Genomic DNA, 18,202 nt, shown 5'->3' with positions numbered 1-18,202 from the left:
TCTCCCTCCTGAGTGCTGGGATTAAAGATACACATGGTCATACACAGCCACATCTGGCTTTTTAAATGGGTTCTGGGGATCACAGTTTTGGTGTTCTTGCCCTCTAAGCCATCTTGCCAGCCCCTTTATCTTGTTTTATTTTCATTTCACTGCGGGGGGCAGGGAGCATATATGTAATGTGTCTTTGCTCATAAGGGTTTCGCAGTGCTGTTCCAGAGGTCAGAGGAAAACGTGCGAATTGGCTTGCTCTGGCTCGTCCTCTCCCCCATTTCTCTCTCTCCAGTCTGGAGCTTGCTGTCTTGCTAGATTGGTCCCAGAGGGCTCACCTTGTGCCCTGGTCTGTCAGTCTCCACCTCCTCCCTGCCACCTCTGGGTTACCTGGATGTCTGCTGAGGATCTTACACTTGCATGGTTTTGCGGTTTTGCCCGCTGGAGCAACCGCCCACCCAATGGTTGGATGTTCCCCTTTACCATGGCTCCACCCACTTTAACCCTTTGCAGTCTACACACTTTCAGGAACGTCCCTTTAGTTTGTAAGGTCCTCATCAGTCCCGTGGAGTGGTGCACACCTACAATCCCAGAACTCGGTGGAAGGAGTTGAGGACACAGTGTGAGATCTTACCTTAAACAAAACAAAAAATTCATGGTACAGAAGATAGCTCAAACCAAGGGGACAAGGACATTGTGTGTATGTGTGTGTGTGTGTGGGGGGGGATCACACCTTTAATTTCCGCCTTCAGGAGGCAAAGGCACGTGAATCTCTGTGAATTTGAGGCCAACCCGGTCTATATACAACGAGTTCCAGCCAACCAGGATTACCTAGTGAGAACCTGTCTCAAAAGAAACAAACAAAAACCCCCAAGAGTTAATAAGGACAAAATTAGCCTCCATCCCTCCCTGGCTCCTCATTTTTCTCTCTTCCAGAAATGTCTCTATGTACAAGCACATCCCAGCTCCTTCTTTCACAGAGAATAGCATATCGTACAGATTGTTCTGTAGCTGGTGGTTTCCCTCTTAATATATCTTATAGACCTTGCTATTTTTGTAGTTGCCTAGGACCCTTTTATGACACTGATGATCTCTCTAACATGTTCCAGATTAGATCTCTGTTCCCACCCCAAGGCCTGCTGCAATGATTGTTCTTGGACTCGTATTTCTGTGCATAGATGTTCATCCATTCGCGACACAGCTTCTTAGAGCTGGCTCCAAAGCATCCTTAGCTTGTCCCCAGCTTTGGGGTTCTCAAATGGTGTCTTGAAAGAAGTCTGATAATCTTGACTAAGAGCCTCCTTTAAGAACCACTGGGAGGGCCAGGCAGTGGTGGCACAGGCCTTTAATCCCAACCTTCGGGAGACAGAGGCAGGAAGATCTCTGTGAGTTCGGGGCCAGCCTGGTCTACAAGAGCTAGTTTCAGGACAGGCTCCAAAGCTACAGAGAAACTCTGTCTTGACAAACAAACAGACAACCAAAGAACCACTGGGAGGATCAAAGGTTCGTTCAAGGCCAACCTGGGCTACAGAGTTACTTCAAGGCCAGCCTGGGCAACTTAGACTCTGTCTCAAACAAACAAAGAGCACTGGGAGCATTGCTCAGTGGGAACCCGGGTTCAACCCTTAATATAGAAAAAAAGGGTGAGGGGAGGTGGGTGGGAAGAAAGGGAGCTTTGACCCTTTAGTTGAGTGTCAGGACTGTAAGTACAGTCCTGTTAGCCCGAGCCCTATGCTAGGCTTCCTTCTCCATCATCTCTGTAGCCTCAGGCTGCTGCAGATAGACCCTGAGCCCAGGTCCCTCAGTCTTTGACTTGGAGATTGCCTTTAGGAGCGTGACTTTGGTGTGTGCAGCCTGGATCAGTCCTTACCCTTTCCTTCCCTTTGCTGTACTTTGCCTGGTGGCCTTGGCCTGGACGCCTTACCCCTAACCTGCGCCCTCCTCTGTGTTCTGACCTGGAGTCGCAGCACAGGCTTTTGTCTCTTGTTATCCAGCTCCCCCGTTCTGTCTGGCTTCTCCCACGCCCACTGCCCCGCTCTAGCCACTTGAGCTCAGTCTGGCCTAGGACTTAAAGAGCAGATCTCTGGGCCTTTGGAGTCACACTGACTTACGACTTTGCTCCTCTGGCCTTCCGTGTCCTCAGCTGTAAGACAGAGGTAATAATACCGCTGCCCTCCTACGCTGACAGAGCTGTCACATAGCAAGCCCACAAGAAATGCTAGCAGCCGCCGCTATTATTAGTGTTATCTCACATTCCCATCCCCGCTTCCACAATTTTGGATTTGGAGAAGCTGCTTGGGCGGGAGAAAAGCTCCAGCTCCCTCTGTCCTGTGTGTCCCTCAGTTTTGGTTGGTCAGAGAATACCTGGTCTTGTGAGAAGAATGGCTGTCTATGGTCTTTCGAAAACTCCCCCCAAACTCAGAGACTAAGACTTTTAGAGATTCTGTGTGTTGCTTGGTGGCTCTCCTCTTGTTTCCTGGGGACTCACTGGCTACATACATCCGGTAGCTAAGAGGTATAGAAAGCCCAGAATGTCCATGGGTGCTCCTTTTGGCTTCCAGGCCCTAGTTCACCTGTCCTCCTCCGGACTAGTCTCAGAACTGCTCTGAAGGCCGAGGCTCCAGAATTCGGCTGACTTGATTTCTACCTCATCCTGTCAAGACAAGTCACAAAGCCAGCTACCACAAGCAGTGGGGGAGTGACCTACGCCTGCTGTTGGAAGAGGCAGAAGGGTAGAATAGCCGATTCTGCCACCTGCCCTCTCTGAATTCCAGTACAGGTGCACAAAAAAGAAGCAGAGGCTTTCATTCCAGTTATTTGGGAGACTGAGGTAGAAGAATCACGGCTCCTCTGGTCTTCAGTATGACTTCAAGATCTGCCTGGGCAAGTTAACAAGGCCCTGTTTTAAGTTGGAAACTTAAAAAGAGGGTTGACTATGGCTCATCAGTAGAGCCCCTGCCTAGAATCCCCCAGTGAGGGGCTGGGGTGTGACTCAGTGGTAGAGCCCCTTCCTAGAATCCCCCAGTGAGGGGCTGGGGTGTGACTCAGTGGTAGAGCCCCTGCCTAGAATCCCCCAGTGAGGAGTTGAGGTGTGACTCAGTGGTAGAGCCCCTGCCTAGAATCCCCCAGTGAGGAGTTGAGGTATGACTCAGTGGTAGAGTGCCTGCTTAGCATGCCAAGGCCCTAGATTCAATCCCCAGCTTTGCAAAAAAAAAAAAAAAAATTCTAACAATACTCACTTTGTTATAGACTTCTGTGAAGATTTAAAGCCAAATAATCTGGGACCAGTGAGAGTGATCAGCAGCCAAAGGCGCTTGCTGAAAAGCCCAAGAACCCAAGTTTGATCCCTGGAACCCACATGAAGGTGGAAGGAGAGAACAGACTCCACAGAGTTGTCCTCTGACCTATACATGTGTGCTATGCGTGCATGCCTTTCTCCATTGTGTACACACACACACGTCCTTTAACTCATGGAGATCTGCTTGCCTCTGCCTCCTCCCCAGTGACGGGATTAGAGGTGTGTGCCACTACTGCCTGGCTAATGATAAATCATCTTTTCAAGTCAAGTAATCTAAAGATTACACACAGGACAGGGAAGGAGGGAGGGGTCTATCTCATAGTAAACATCGTGGATATTATTACCAAAGAGTTCTCTCCTGGGTATTTTCTGAGTCCTAAATTCTTTTGTGTAAAGGGACACTGTCCTGCCCCTCATTTAGACTATCACTGCCTAGGTAAGTTACATTTTTTTTGCAATGGCCTCCAGATGCTCTTGCTCTGCTGGTACCTTGGACGGCTCTCTGCCTCCTTTTTTCTTTGTAATGCTGAGATCAGTAAAGTCTACTTGTGACCCTCAAAAGTAACCTTCAGTGTAACCACTGACGCTGACACATACACCTATAACCCTAGAATTCAGAAAACTGAGACAGGAGAATTGTGAGTTTGAGGGCATCGTCTTCAATCCCAGTTCAGGTGACAGGCAGGAGGATCTCTGTGGGTTTTGGGGCTAGCCTGGTCTACATACCGAGACCTCATCTCTAAAACAAAGCCAAGAGCACTGGCTATTCTTGCAGGAACCTGAGTTTGGTTGTCAGCACCCACGTGGTATCTTACAATCGTTCATAACTTCAGTTCTAGGGGATCCAATGCCCTCTTCTGACTTTTTTGGGCTCCAGGCAAGTACATGGTACACAGATGTACAGGCAGGCAAAACACTCATATGCATAAAATTTTAAAATCTCAAAACAACACCTACAAAAGACCATCCACACAGCAAAAAGCCAGAGATTGCAAACTGGCAGGTGTGTTCATGTGGCCTAAAAAAAAAGGTATTAGAATTTGAATGAGTCGCTGACATTCATAATCAGGGGATTTTACAGAACAATCCAGGCTTCCAAATTCTCTTGCAGTTTTACCATCTGGCGTGTCATGCCTGCCTGCCTCGTGGCAGCTCGGGCTAGAGCAAAATCCTGGTGAGGGATACTCTCATGGGCCACATTGGTGGCTCGTAAAGTTGGTTTAGCGAGTCACTGCTGGCTGTGCGGTGGGGGCCGGGGATGAAGAACTCAAAATTGAAATTACCCATGTATGCGGCGACAGAGAGCAATGCTGTCTGGTGGAACCAGACAGGGTCGTGTGTGTACTTGTCCATGTAAAATGGATGAGTTGAGTAAGGTGTGTCGGAAGAGAATCTTGAAAGCTCCATTCTAATTTGATGCCAGCCCATTCTGAGTCCCTCCAGCGTCCCCCCTTTCTCGTAGGTGTTTTGGTTGGAGTCTCATAAGGGGCTGCAGAGCCCACGGATGCATCCCCAAGCCCCTCGGCTTTCAGGCCCTCTCTCCACTCACAGCATGTATTTTATTCTATTTCGTTTGATTTTTCGAGACAGGGTTTCTCTGTGTGGCTTCGGAGCCTGTCCTATAACTCACTCTGTAGACCAGGCTGGTTTCGAACTCAGAGATCCGCCTGCCTCTGCATCCCGACTGCTGGGGTTAAGGGTGTGCACCACCACCGCCCAGCCACTCACAGCGTTTCCAAATGAAGTATATGTGCCTTAGCCAGGTGTGGTCGCACACACTTGGGCAGAGGCAGGAGGATCAGAAGTTCAAGGCTGCTCTTGTCTATACATTGGGATTAGAGATAGCCTGGACGACGTTAGAGGAAGTCTCAAAAAACCAGCACACAGGGCTTGGGAGACAGCTCAGCCTGGCTCATCCTAATGCCTGGGAGGCAAAATCAGGCAGATCCCGGGGGCTTGCAAGCTACTCTGCCCACCTTACTCTACCTATTCTGGGCCAAGCATAGACACTGTCTCAAGAAAAAAAAAACAAACAAAAAAGGCAGATGGGAAGGCTGGAGAGGTGACTCCGCAGTTCCCAGTACTACATGGTAGCTCTCAGCCATCTGAGTTCCAAGGCATCCGATACTCTCTCGCCTTTGCTGGCTGCAGGCATGTACATGGTACACAGACACACATGCAGGCCAAAATCATACATACAAAATAAAATTAAAAAAAGAAAGATCAAGGCTCCTGAGGAGTGACATCTGGGGTTGTCCTCCAGCCTCCCCACATGTGACCACACAACAAACAGAAACAGCAGACATGCAGGGGTTCTGTCATCCACAGCTCTGGTCCTGGGCCCCAGGATCCCTGACTCAGCCCCCAAGTTCTCAGTCTCTGACCTCTGCTCTCTCTTGCCCACCCAGGAGAACCCGTATGTCATGCGCAGGCCTAACTTCCAGGCCTTGTCTGGGAACGAGCGCTTCGAGGGCTTCTGCGTGGACATGCTTCGGGAGCTGGCAGAGCTACTGCGCTTCCGGTATCGCCTGCGGTTGGTAGAGGACGGACTATACGGGGCACCTGAGCCAAATGGCTCCTGGACAGGCATGGTTGGCGAGCTCATCAACCGGGTATGGCTGGCAGGGGGCTGGGAACGGAGGAAGGGAAGGTGGGGCCAGATCAGCACAAAGCAAAAGAAACAGGCAGAAGGTTGATGGTGCGCTAAGTTACCTTTGCCCTGGGTGCCTCGGGGCCAGGTAGGAAAAGCACAGCATTGTGTCAGTCACCTCCTGTGTTTTTGCCAGATGTTCCTCTTATGTTCAGAGGTTTGATGAGTGAATAACTGTGACATGGAGTAGGAATCTGGTAGCCTGAAGTCATCAAGGGGTGCGTCCTCTAGGAGGCAAGACCAAAAGCGGGGACTGCTCTCTGCCCGGTTCCATCGGGAAGGCCTGGCTCACTTCAGGCCCCAAGAGTTGTCTTCTGGGGCTGAACGTGTGGCTCAGTTGGTAGAGGGCATGTATAGCATGCTGGAGACCCCAGACTCAATCCATGTAAACCAGGCGTGGTGGTGCAGGCCTGTAATCCTGGCACTGGAGAGGTGGAGGCAGGAGGATTCAAGGTCGTTCTACATTCGTTTGCAAGTTTGAGGCCAGCTGGGGTTATGTCACCTGAGACCTTGTTGCAGAACCAACTAAACAAAAGTCCAGAGCTGTCCGTCGGCTCAACCTTTCCTCAGTAGGTGTGTGTGGAACACCAGCTCTGTGTCCTGCTCTGTGTCGGATTCAGTGAGCAGACGCTTTGCCCCCAAGAACTTATGAGTCTCGTTAGGGTCCAGGAGCAAGTTACCACCATGGTTTCTGATTTAGAAAATTCATAGGAGAGACCTAGAGCAGACCCCTGACTCTAACTCTGCACTCAGGGCTTCCCCAAAGAGATGCTGCTGCCTGAAGTGATGGACCGGCAGGGCAGGGGGTGGGGGCATCAACAGGAAATCAGGTCCTGAGACACACACCTGTTCCCTGATCACAGGGCAGGCTGTGGGGGAAGATCAGAGGTTTAAGCTAACCCAGGCTGCAGGGCGAGACTCTCACGGTGGCATACACCTGTAATCATAGCAGACAAGGGTCCAAGGCAGGAGGATTACCAACACCAATCTCGTGGTGATTTCCAGACCAGCCAAGGCTACATAATAAGACCCTGTCTCAAAAAACCCAACCAATCCCCCTCAAAGAAAAGGAAAGGATGGGGCTGGAGAGATGATTCAGCAGGTAAGAACACTGGCTACTCTTCCAGAGGACCCGGGTTCAGTTCCCAGCACTCACATGGTAGCTCACACCTGTCTGTCACTCCACTTCTAAGGGATCTGATGCCCTCACACAGGCACATGTGCAGCCAAAATACCAAATGCACTTAAAGTAAATAAATCTTTGAACAAAGGAAAGGCGTGAAGAAGTCGGGAGGTGAGGAAATGCTGAGAAGCAGAGGGAACATGGTTTGTAGAGGGGGAGCCCTCTGAGAGTGCAGCTCTGAGTGAGCCAGCTGGGCCTGCCTGTGCGTGGGAAGTGCTTCATGAAGGTAAGGAGGGAGAGAGGCAGGAGTGAGAGGTGGGAGGCAAGGGCACAGTGGAGAGAATATTCTGGAGTCTGACCAACCTGGACTGGAGTCCTTAGATGGATCTTTTCCCAACTCCAAGCTCCATTTTCCCCTTTCATAAGATGGGGGTAATACCCGACAGGCCTGTAGTGAGGATCTCAGGCCTCATGCAAACTCGTTGCATGCTGCCTGTCGGACAGCGGGACTGTGGAGTTTTCTCTCCCCATTTCTCGTGTGTGTGTTCAGTGGATGTGTGTTTCTAGATGTGTGTGCATATGTGAGTATGCATGCAGAAGCCTCAGTAGCTCAAGCTGATCTTTTTTATTTTATTTTACTTTTTTTCTGAGACAGGTTCTCTGTATAGCCCTGACTATCCTGGAACTCGCTCTGTAGACCAGGCTGGCCTTAAACCCACAGAGACTTGCCTGCCTCTGCCTCTCAAATGCTGGGTTAAAGGCGTGCGCCACTACACCCCACTTCAGGCTGCCCTTTAATTCAGTTTGTAGCTGAAGATAACCTTGATCATTTGCCTCTGCCTCCCAAGTGCCAGCATTCTCTGGCCCAGCTTATGGGAGATGCTGGGGATTGAACCCAGGACTTCATGCATGGTACGCAAACACTCTACCAACTGAGCCACAACCCTGACTCCTTATAGGTTTTATTTTTTTATTCCAGAGAAAACCAGGTTGGCGAATGGAGAGAGGAAAGGCTATGCAAAAGAGGCATGTGGCTCGCCACACAGCAGCTGGTGGGCAGAGCAGGGAACGGCAGTGAGATCAGCCTTGACATTGGACTCGGCTAGGTTCACCCTCCTGTCCCTCCCGAGAGAGAGAACTCACTACTTTGGAGCCCCTGAATGCCATACAGATTGACACAAGCAGGGTGTTTTGTTAGACAAGGACATTTATCCCTCGGGGCATTGATTTTCTAAAGTTATTTGAACAGCAGAACCTTTCCTCCCATTGAAAGTGTCTTCAGAAGCCCAGACAAAAGCAGAGCTGCTCTGGGGAGGCAGAAGTGGGGGCCAGAGTCCTGGCTGCTTGGTCTCCCCGCTCCAGCCTGCAGGCGAGCCCCAAGGCACGGTCCCCTGAAGCTGCTGGCTGGTTTGAAGTCTTCTGCCCCCAGAGTGGGTGCTAAGACCTGAGTCCCAGAAAAGGGGGCCTGAGCAGAGGGGAGAAGGTCCAAAGCCAGTGTTCCTGTACCCACCCCAGGTTCAGATCTGCCTGGTATCTGTATCCACAGCCTGCGTCTCTTTTTGAGAAAAGATGGTGTGTGTATGTGTGCAAGCACCTGTGTTTGTGTGGGGGCCGGAAATCGCCTCATAGGAGTTGGTTGTCTCTTTCCACTACGCGGGCTCTGGGCTCTTAAGCTTTACCCACTGAGAGCCAGGAACAGGCAGCCTTCAGAGGAGCAGCTTCTTTAGCTGGCCTCAATACACCAGAAGCTAGCTGTCAGCTAAGGTCTGTCTGACCTCAGGCAGACCTTCCCTCACCTTGGTGGCTCTGGCCTCACCAGATGAACACAAGGATTTGGTGTCTGGGGCCACTGTACCTGGTTACGGCACAGCCAGACCCTTTCAGATCTTGCTTCTGCTGTGTACTGCCTGGGTGACCTTTGACGGGTTATCTTCATGTAAAATTGGAGAATGGTTCCCGGCCCCGTAGCATGACTGTGAGCAACAAACGGATAATTTGTTGAAAAGACTTGTACAAGGCTGGTAGGCAGAGGTGCCACCTGCCTGTGACCTGTTCTGTTATTGTCCTTACTCCTGTCAGCACGGTCAGTTCGTGCATGCAGTCACCCGTTTGCCATCCAGCTGGTATTATTAAGCACCTACTATGTACCAGGCTCTCTGCTTTGCCTGGCCTTGTCCTTAGTGGGCAGGTCAAAGATTGTGAACCGCTGCAGATCAAGCTGGTTCAAGTGTGAAAGAGGATAGGCCGACCTGAGGGCCGAAGTAAAGATTGCAGAGGGTGTGGTGGACCAGGGGTTGGTGTGAAGTAGACACTAGGGGAGGAAGGGCTTGGTGAGCGCAGACCCGTTGACTCCTAGGAAGAAAGTACCGGGGAGAATGCTGTAGCATCTCCCTGTGTTTGCTGGGGCAGCTGTGGACATTACAGAGAGAACAGTGGAGGAGAAGAGGCTGGGAGCACACAGAGGCTGAGACTGGGTCCTGCTGAGTTTGTGCCGCCTACTGTGGCGTGGCCAGGCTTGCAGAACCACGTGGGAGTCCATTCCACATCACCCAGCAGCAGTAGCTGCCCCTGGCTGACTTCACACATGTGCTGGCAGCTATCCAGTCGCTGCTTAACTCCAGAGCAGCACTGCCCTCTTGCCAGCTAGAGGCCTGGGGCTCCACAGCGTGGAGTGCGTCTCAGTTTCCAGGGCTGCAGCTGGGTCTGTCTGTCCCTAAAGCTACACCCTTTGCAGACCTCCCAGCAGATTAGTTGGGAAGACCGGAGCAACCGGATCAGCGTTTGCTGTGGCCGATCAAATGTTCCTTCAGGACTTTGTCCAGGCTTCCCATCCACATAGCCTCACAATGAGGGAAGGATTAGTATTTGCTTCAGAAACAGAGAGGCCACGGGGTTAGTGACTGGGTGAGCTGGTCCCAAGCTGGAGAATGACTTCCAGACGGAAGGCAGCCCAACGCACTGGCACCTCCAGCCTGCATCCAGGGATCCTCAGAATCTGGTCCATTTATCACACCCTGTGGCCATTGCTGGGGACTGTCGTTCCTTCTGTGCTTGGAATTCAGGCTCTGACCCTCTTTTCTTTCTTAAAGATTTATTTGTTTTGTTTTATATATAATATTTACCAGCATGTATAGTGCCCATGGAGGTCCGAAAAAGGCATGAGATGTCTCCTGTACTGGAGTTTCAGATGGTTGTAAGCTGCCATGTGGGTGCTGGAAACCAAATCTGGGTCCTCTGCAAGGACCTTTTATTTCCCTCCCTAACTTCCTCCCTTCCTCCTTCCTTAACAAAATCTCCTGTATCCCAGGATGGCCTGGAACTCCCCTAGCTATTCCCTTGGGGAGTCAAACCCAGGAGCTCACGCATGCTAGACAAGCTCTCTGCCAACTGAATGGCATCCCTAGCCCCAGCCCTGCTAATCTCCTCACTAGCTAATTTCCACACCGGTTTGTTCAGTCTCTCCAGTGCAGGTCTGACCTTCTGCTGTTCGCTTCGGCCAAAGCCACAGGGCTTCAAGATAAGGCTTTCCTGGTGCTGAGAAGTAGACCAGGCGTCCTAGGCCAGCCTTGGGAGGCAGAGGGCTTAGAATGAGGGAGCTAGGAACCAAGCTCAGTTCCTAGTTTCTAGCTCAGTTCTTAGCTTAGTTTCCTTACATTTGTACCTGATCCTCATCCCAAGGGAAATTCTAGAGCTGGGCTGGGTGAGGACATCCACCCTGCAGCCTGCCTCGAGGCCTTTGTACTTCTGATCTGACGGATGCACCTTCAGCTGTGATCTGCCCTTAGGGAACATCAGGACCTTGGTCAAGGAGATGTCTTCCATTGGTAGAACTGTGTGTTCCTAGCACCCAGGGCAGCTTGGGCATCCAGTTCCTTGATCTCCAGTCAGTCTGGGGTCCACTGGCATCCATGACAGTGGCACAGTGGTTAGCAGCTGATTGGTAAGTTCCAGGCTTGGGGGGGCCTGGGTCCCGCAGAATTCCTGGCAAGCCACCACATCTCACTGAGCCTCAGTTTCCCCTTTGAAAATAGTACAAAATATTTTCCCCTCACAGAACTTTGGATTAAATTAGAGCATTTTTAAGGGGACCATAGCATGTCGGTGCTCACTGCTGACGTCATGGTTGGTGGGGTGTATGACAAAAGGTGTGAGAACATTGCCTGTTGAGTCAGATAGCCCTGGTCTGAACTGGACCTGCAGACAGGCAGCCACCCATCTGAGTCTTGGTGTACCCCTAACTTAGGGGGGCATCACTGAGGGACCGATGAGATCAGCACACATGTTGTCATAGCCAAGACAATGTCCACACCACCTTGGATATCACACCCCGGAGGCAGGACCCTGTGAGCTGATGCTGAACAAGTGGACAGTGTCTCTCTAGGACTCTGGAGAACCATTGCCCTACCCTGCCTGTGCAGGTACACAGTGTTCTTCAAACACATTGTGGCTGACTCCAGTCTGTTTACCGTCTCCATCCAACCCTGTCTCCAGGGATTGCACCAAGTTCCCTAGACTGGCATATGTAAATACTCTGCTGTATTGGTGTTCTAGTTCCAAAAAAGTCAACGTGTTAAGAAAGTTAGGTAGGTGCAGAAATGAAAAGGAATATTGCTGTAACATAGCTCTCATGGCCCTACAAAAACATCATCTTGGGGCCGAAGAGGTGACTCAGCAACTAAGAGCAACAGTTTCTCTTCCGTAGGACCCAGGTTCAATTCCCACCCACCCACAGGGTGACTCAGAACTGTATGTAATTGCAGTCCCAGCACATCCAAAACCCTCTGTGTCCTCCAGTGGCACCAGTTGTGCCCATGGTGCCGACTCGCATGCAGACAGAACACACGTACACATAAAATAAGAATCAAAACCAAAAACAAAGCATCTCATAGCCAGGCATGGCGTTGCATACCTGTTATTCTAGCACTCAGGAGGCCAAGGCAAGATCAAAAGTTCAAGGCCAGCCTGGACTGTATCCAGAAACCCTGTCTATAAACAAAACAGTAAACAAAATCACCTTGCTGCATAAGTAGAGTGTATAACTTTGCAGCTACAAAACTGTGTTGAAGTTATTCTATCTTTCACAAAATATATTTACTTTACCAGGCGATCGTGTCACACGCTTTTAATCCCAGCACTCGGAAGGCAGAGGCAGGTGGATCTCTGTGAGTTCAAGGCCAGCCTGGTCTACAGAATGAGTTTCAGGACAGTCAGGGCTGTCTTGTGGGGGGCAGTCATGTGGCTGGTGTGTAGCTAGCTCAGAGAGTGCTTAGCTTGCACAATCTTGGCTCTGGGTTCTAGGTTCGATCTCCAATACTATAGAAACAAAACAAGAAAGCTGGGCAGTGGTGATGCACACCTTAAATCCCAGCACTCAGGAGGCAGAGGCAGGCGGATCTCTGTGAGTTCATGGCCAGCCTGGTCTACAAGAGCTAGTTCCAGGACAGGCTCCAAAGCTACAGAGAAACCGTCTCAAAAAACCACAAACAAAACAAGAACACAATGCGTTTGTTGGCCCTGTCTCCAATATGTCGTACAAAGTGGTCTGACATCTGAGGGAGTAGCAGGAACTCGATGAGGCTGCGCAGGGACAGTGGTCTCACAGCTCGGAGACAGGAGGGATATGGGGTAGATGTCTCAGTCATTTTCTTTAAATTCATTGACATATAGTAATTTTTTTTTTCAAATTGAGTCTCACGTAGCCCAGACTGGCTTGGACCTCATTGTGTAGACTGGGACAACCATGAATTTCTGTTTCTCCCGCTTCTACCGCCCTAGTGGTGGAATAATAGGCATACAATGGTACCATGTTACACGCAATGCTGTGCCGTCTGTTCTTCCCTTTCCTCTTCACTCGGGTGTTTGTTTATGGTTTCCTCCCCCCCAGAGTCTCATTATGTAGACCAGGCTAGCCTCTCATTCACAGAGCTCCATCTGCCTGTACCTCCTAGTGCTGGGATTGAAGGTGTGTGTCAGTATACATAGATTTGTCTCATTTAAAAAAAAAGTTACATTTTCAAAACTTTGGTGTGCCATGGCACAGACATGAAGGTCAGAGGACATCTTGTAGAGCTGATGCTCTCTCTGTGGTACTCGTGTCTTGGGGACAACAAGCACTTTTTCCAGCTGAGCCATCTTGGTGGCCCATACATCATTTTTTTTATTTTATTGATATTTATTGAGCTCTACATTTTTCTCTGCTCCCCTCCCTGCCTCTTCCCCCCCCTTAAATCCTCCCTCAAGGTCCCCATGCTCCCAATTTACTCAGGAGATCTTGTCTTTTTCTACTTCTCATGTAGATTAAATCTATGTAAGTCTCTGTTACTGTCTGCATTGTTGAAGTTCTCTGGGATTGTGGTTTGTGAACTGGCTTTCTTTGTTTCATGTTTAAAAACCACCTATGAGTGAGTACATGTGATAATTGTCTTTCTGTGTCTGGGTTACCTCACTCAAAATAATGTTTTCTAGCTCCATCCATTTTCCTGCAAAATTCAAGATGTTGGATTTTTTCTGCTGCGTAGTACTCCATTGTGTAAATGTACCACATTTTCCTTATCCATTCTTTGGTCAAGGGGCATTTAGGTTGTTTCCAGGTTCTGGCTATGACAAACAATGCTGCTGTGAACAGAGTTGAGCACGTGTCCTTGTGGCACGATTGAGCATCCTTTGGATATATACCCAAAAGTGGTATTACTGGGTCTTGAGGAAGGTTGTTTTCTAAATTTCTGAGAAATCGCCACACTGACATCCAAAGTAGTTGTACCAGCTTGCATTCCCACCAGCAATGCAGAAGTGTTCCCTTTTCCCCACAACCTCTCCAGCATAAGTTGTCATCAGTGTTTTTGATCTTGGCCATTCTTACAGGTGTAAGATGGAATCTCAGAGTTGTTTTGATTTGCATTTCTCTGATGACTAAGGATGTTGAACATTTCCCTTAGTGTCTTTCAGCCATTTTAGATTCCTCTGTTGAGAGTTCTCTGTTTAGGTCTATACTCCTTTTTTTTTTATTGTATTACGTGATCTTTTGGTGTCCAATTTCTTGAGTTCTTTGTATATTTTGGAGACCAGCCCTCTGTCTGATGTGGGGTTAGTGAAGATCTTTTCCCATTCTGTAGGCTGTTGTTTTGTCTTATTGATCGTGTCCTTTGCTTTACAGAAGCTTTTCAGTTTCAGGAGGTCCCATTTATTGTTTCCCTCAGTGTCTGTGCTGCTGGGGTTCTATTTAGGAAGTGGTTCCCTGTGCCAATGCATTCAAGTGTACTTCCCACTTTCTCTTCTATAAGGTTCAGTGTGACTGGCTTTATAAAAGTTGATCCATTTGGACTTGAGTTTTGTGCATGGTGATAGATATGGGTCTATTTTCATTTTTCTGAATGTTGATATCCAGTTATGCCAGCACCACTTGTTAAATATGCTTTCCTTTTTGCTTCTTTATCAAAGATCAAGTGTTCAAAGATGTGTGGATTAATACCTGGGTCTTCTATTTGGTTCTATTGGTCTTCCTGTTTGTTCTTATGCCAATGCCAGGCTGTTTTCAGTACTGTAGCTCTGTAGTGGAGTTTGAAGTCAGGGATTGTGATGCCTCTAGAAGTTCTTTTATTGCATAGGATTGTTTTGGCTAGCCTGAGTTTTTTGTTTTTCCATATGAAGTTGAGTACCGTTCTTTCAAGGACTTTGAAGAATTTTGCTGAGATTTTCATGGGCATTGCATTGAATCTGTAGATTGCTTTCTGTAAGATTTTTTTTTTTTTGAGACTGTGTTTCTCTGTGTAGATCCGGCTGTCCTAGAACTCACAGAGATCCGCCTGCCTCTGCCTCCTGAGGGCTGGGATTAAAGGCGTGCGCCACCCCCCCACCACACACACACACACCCTGCTTGATTTTTTAAAAGTGGTTTGATCTAGTCAGTTACTACTTCATTTCTTTGTTGTCCACCTATCATGGGCCGGATTGCGCTCCAAATACTAGCAGAGTGCAGACCAGAGAGATCCCGTTCCTCTGAAGTTGCCGTTCTAGCATGGAAACTGACAGCAAATATGTCATGTGCTGTCTCACATGCTGTGGATAGAAAAGAAAGGTGATGGCGAGAAAGGGTCTGGTGCGCATGTGCCTGCGCATGCGTGCTTTGGTAGCATTTACGCAGACTTCAAAGCGAGATGAGGAAGCCATCCCTGCAGAGACCATGTAGTATGTACCGCATGCCTGTATCCTCAGCATTCTAGACATTCTGAACATTCTAGAACAGGTTCCCATATTCTGCCTGCATGAAGGTACTGGTCTGAAGGCAGGACGTTCTCCAGCGAAGGGTCGCCTGAAAGTGGGACTGACCATCTGCCTTGAAGGTGTGCAAGCATGGCTGTGTGAGGAGGAAGCGAAATAGTGTAGGTCTGGCAGGGCACAGACCTCGGGGTGGTGACCAGGGAGACAGATTCCGAGTGTTTTTGTATAGCCTTGTGAAGATACTGCGTGATTTAAGCAGGGAAGCCACGGCAAAGCCTAGTGGTCTGATCCCCCCCCCCCCCTTTTGAGACAGGGTTTCTCTGTGTAACAACCCGGACAGTCCTGGAACTAGCTCTTGGGCTGGAGAGATGGCTCAGAGGTTAAGAGCATTGCCTGCTCTTCCAAAGGTCCTGAGTTCAATTCCCAGCAACCACATGGTGGCTCACAACCATCTGTAATGAGGTCTGGTGCCCTCTTCTGGCCAGCAGGTGTACACACAGACAGAATATTGTATACATAATAAATAAATAAATATTAAAAAAAAAGAACTAGCTCTTGTAGACAAGGCTGGCCTAGAACTCACAGAGATTTGCCTGCTTCTGCCTCCCAAGTGCTGGGATTAAAGGTGTTCTCCCTCATGCCTGGTACCATTCTAATTTTTTAATTTTATTTTATGTATTTGAGCATTTGCCTGCATGTATGTTAGTGTACCACGTGTGCAGTTCTCACAGAGGCCAAAAGAGGGCGATGATGGAGCCTCTGGAACTGGAGTGGCAGACGGTCAAGCCATCATGGACCAAACCCTGGTCCTCTGTAATAGTGAGTGCTCTTAACCACTGAACCATCTCTCCAACCCAAGAGTGACCATTCTGGAGGACACATGTCAACCAGGCACCGTAGTAATCACAACTCTGTAATCCTAGCTTTTAAGCCAAGGAAAGCTGTAAGTTGCAACCAGGGCTACATAGTAGTAACTAGACCCCTGTCTCAAACAACAAAAGTACAGTTAAGTGGCATCTAATACACTCATTGCTGTGCAACCGCCACCTCTATATGATGCCAAAGTATTTTCATAACCTTTCAAAAAAAATCCCCGGACTCATGGACTCATTAAGTAATCATTCCCGGGCTGGAGAGATGGCTCAGCGGTTAAGAGCATTGCCTGCTCTTCCAAAGGTCCTGAGTTCAATTCCCAGCAACCACATGGTGGCTCACAACCATCTGTAATGAGGTCTGGTGCCCTCTTCTGGCCTGCAGGCATACATGCAGACAGAATATTGTATACATAATAAGTAAATAAATATTTAAAAAAGTAATCATTCCCCATCCCCCCTCCACCACTCTAGGCTTGGAAACCAATCCTCTTTCATCTCTATGGAGTTACCTGTTACAGATACTTCATATAAGTGAGGTCCTCCAACATACAGACTTTTGAATCTGGTTTCTTTCACTCGTGATTTTTTAAACGTTTTTGTTTATTCGAGTATGTGAGTATTTTTATTTATCCAAGCATGCGAGTGTTTTGCCGGCGTTTGTGCCTGTGCACCACGTGCATGCCGTGCCTGTGAGGGTGAGAAGAGAGCGCCAGAGCCCCCTAGAGCTAGAGTTACAACTGATTGTGAGCCCCCAAGTAGTGTGGCGCTAGGAACTGAACCCAGAAAGAGCAGCTGGTGCTCTTAGCCGTTGAGCCATCTCTCCAGCATCCTAGCATGTTGTTTTGAGGGTCTTCTACATTGTCACAGGTATCAGTACCACAGTTCTTTTAAAAACCTTTTCTTCGTTTTTCTGTGTGTGTGTGTGTGTGTGTGTGTGTGGTGTGTGTGCGCACGTGTGCATGTACACGGGTGCCATGCCACACAAGTGGAAGTCAGAAAACTCAGAGAAGTCAGCTCTTTCTACCGTGTAGGTTCCAGGGATCAAACTCAGGTTGGCAGGCTTGACAGCCAGCACCTCCCACCAAGTCTTCTCTTACATTCCTTTTCATAGCCCGACATTTAACCAAACAGACCACTTGAGTCTTTTTAAATTGCTAGAGGGATGTGTATAGTCCGGCTGTTCTCTTGGGAAACAGCTACTGGAGGGGAAAGCAGCAGACGGCTCGTGTGGGAGACTGTTGGACGAGAGAGGGCTCAGACCTAGATGACGTGGCCGGGGCTAGTGTAGCAGGTGTGCAGCCACACTGGATGTGCGTGGGAGGGAGTCAGGTTGCCTGGCGCTTGGCTGGAGCAGCCGAATGGACGGTCCATCGTCTTCCCACCATGCAGTGGTCAGGGTGAGAAAGAATAATTGCGTTTGGATGCCAGTATTTGTTTGAAACTGAGAGGGAGACCGGGGAATTCCGTTTATGGCTGGCGCATGAGTTATTAAGCCTATCCCCTATTGATAGCCGGCTGGGTGGCTTCCAGTGTTCGCTGGCACGGCCTCTGTCCCTCTGAACTTGGCCTGTGGGTTTGTGGGAATGTTCCTGAGGGATACACTGTGAGAAGTAGGAGGGCCGGGTCAAAGAACAGGAATTGTACATACTGCCAAATGGCTGTTCAGAAAGGTTCCACCAATTTATATTCCCACCAAAAGCGCAGGAGAATGTCAAGTTTCCTGAGTGCTTGCCAACAGTGGATATTATCAATCTGAAAGGAAGCCGTGCCAACGAGGACGGCCCGAAATAGTAGCTGACTTTTTAAACCTAAACAGAATGATACGTGGCAGCAATCGACATGCAGATATCTATTTATTTATTTTACTTACTCAGCATTTTAAATAGAGTTTATTTTTTTTAAAAAAAAGACAACTTTCTATATATGTGTATCTGGTGCCTGTGAAAGCCAGCAGAGGGCTGTGGATCCTCTGGAACTGGAGTTAAAAGCAGACAAGATGCCATGGGGCTGCTGAAATGGAACCTGGGCCCTCTGCAGGAGCAGCCGATGCT

General features: G+C 49.0%; 1 protein-coding gene across 5 annotated transcripts in view; it reads left to right on the top strand.

The window, feature by feature from the left end:
• Positions 1-18,202, top strand: part of Grik5 (glutamate ionotropic receptor kainate type subunit 5) — a 64,845-nt gene that overhangs the window by 20,443 nt on the left and 26,200 nt on the right. For all 5 annotated transcript variants that reach the window (XM_041654864.1, XM_041654865.1, XM_041654863.1 and 2 more), the window contains exon 12: positions 5,695-5,898. In XM_041654864.1, coding sequence (XP_041510798.1) covers positions 5,695-5,898 — 204 coding nt within the window. The remainder of the gene's footprint in view (positions 1-5,694; positions 5,899-18,202) is intronic.

This window comes from Microtus oregoni, unplaced genomic scaffold, assembly GCF_018167655.1.
Source record: "Microtus oregoni isolate MIOR12 unplaced genomic scaffold, Mior012 000006F_ref0000085, whole genome shotgun sequence".
In the NCBI taxonomy this organism is placed as follows: Eukaryota; Metazoa; Chordata; class Mammalia; order Rodentia; family Cricetidae; genus Microtus; species Microtus oregoni.
The sequence above is the reverse complement of the archived record's forward strand: the minus strand, read 5'-3'. Positions and strand labels throughout refer to the sequence as shown.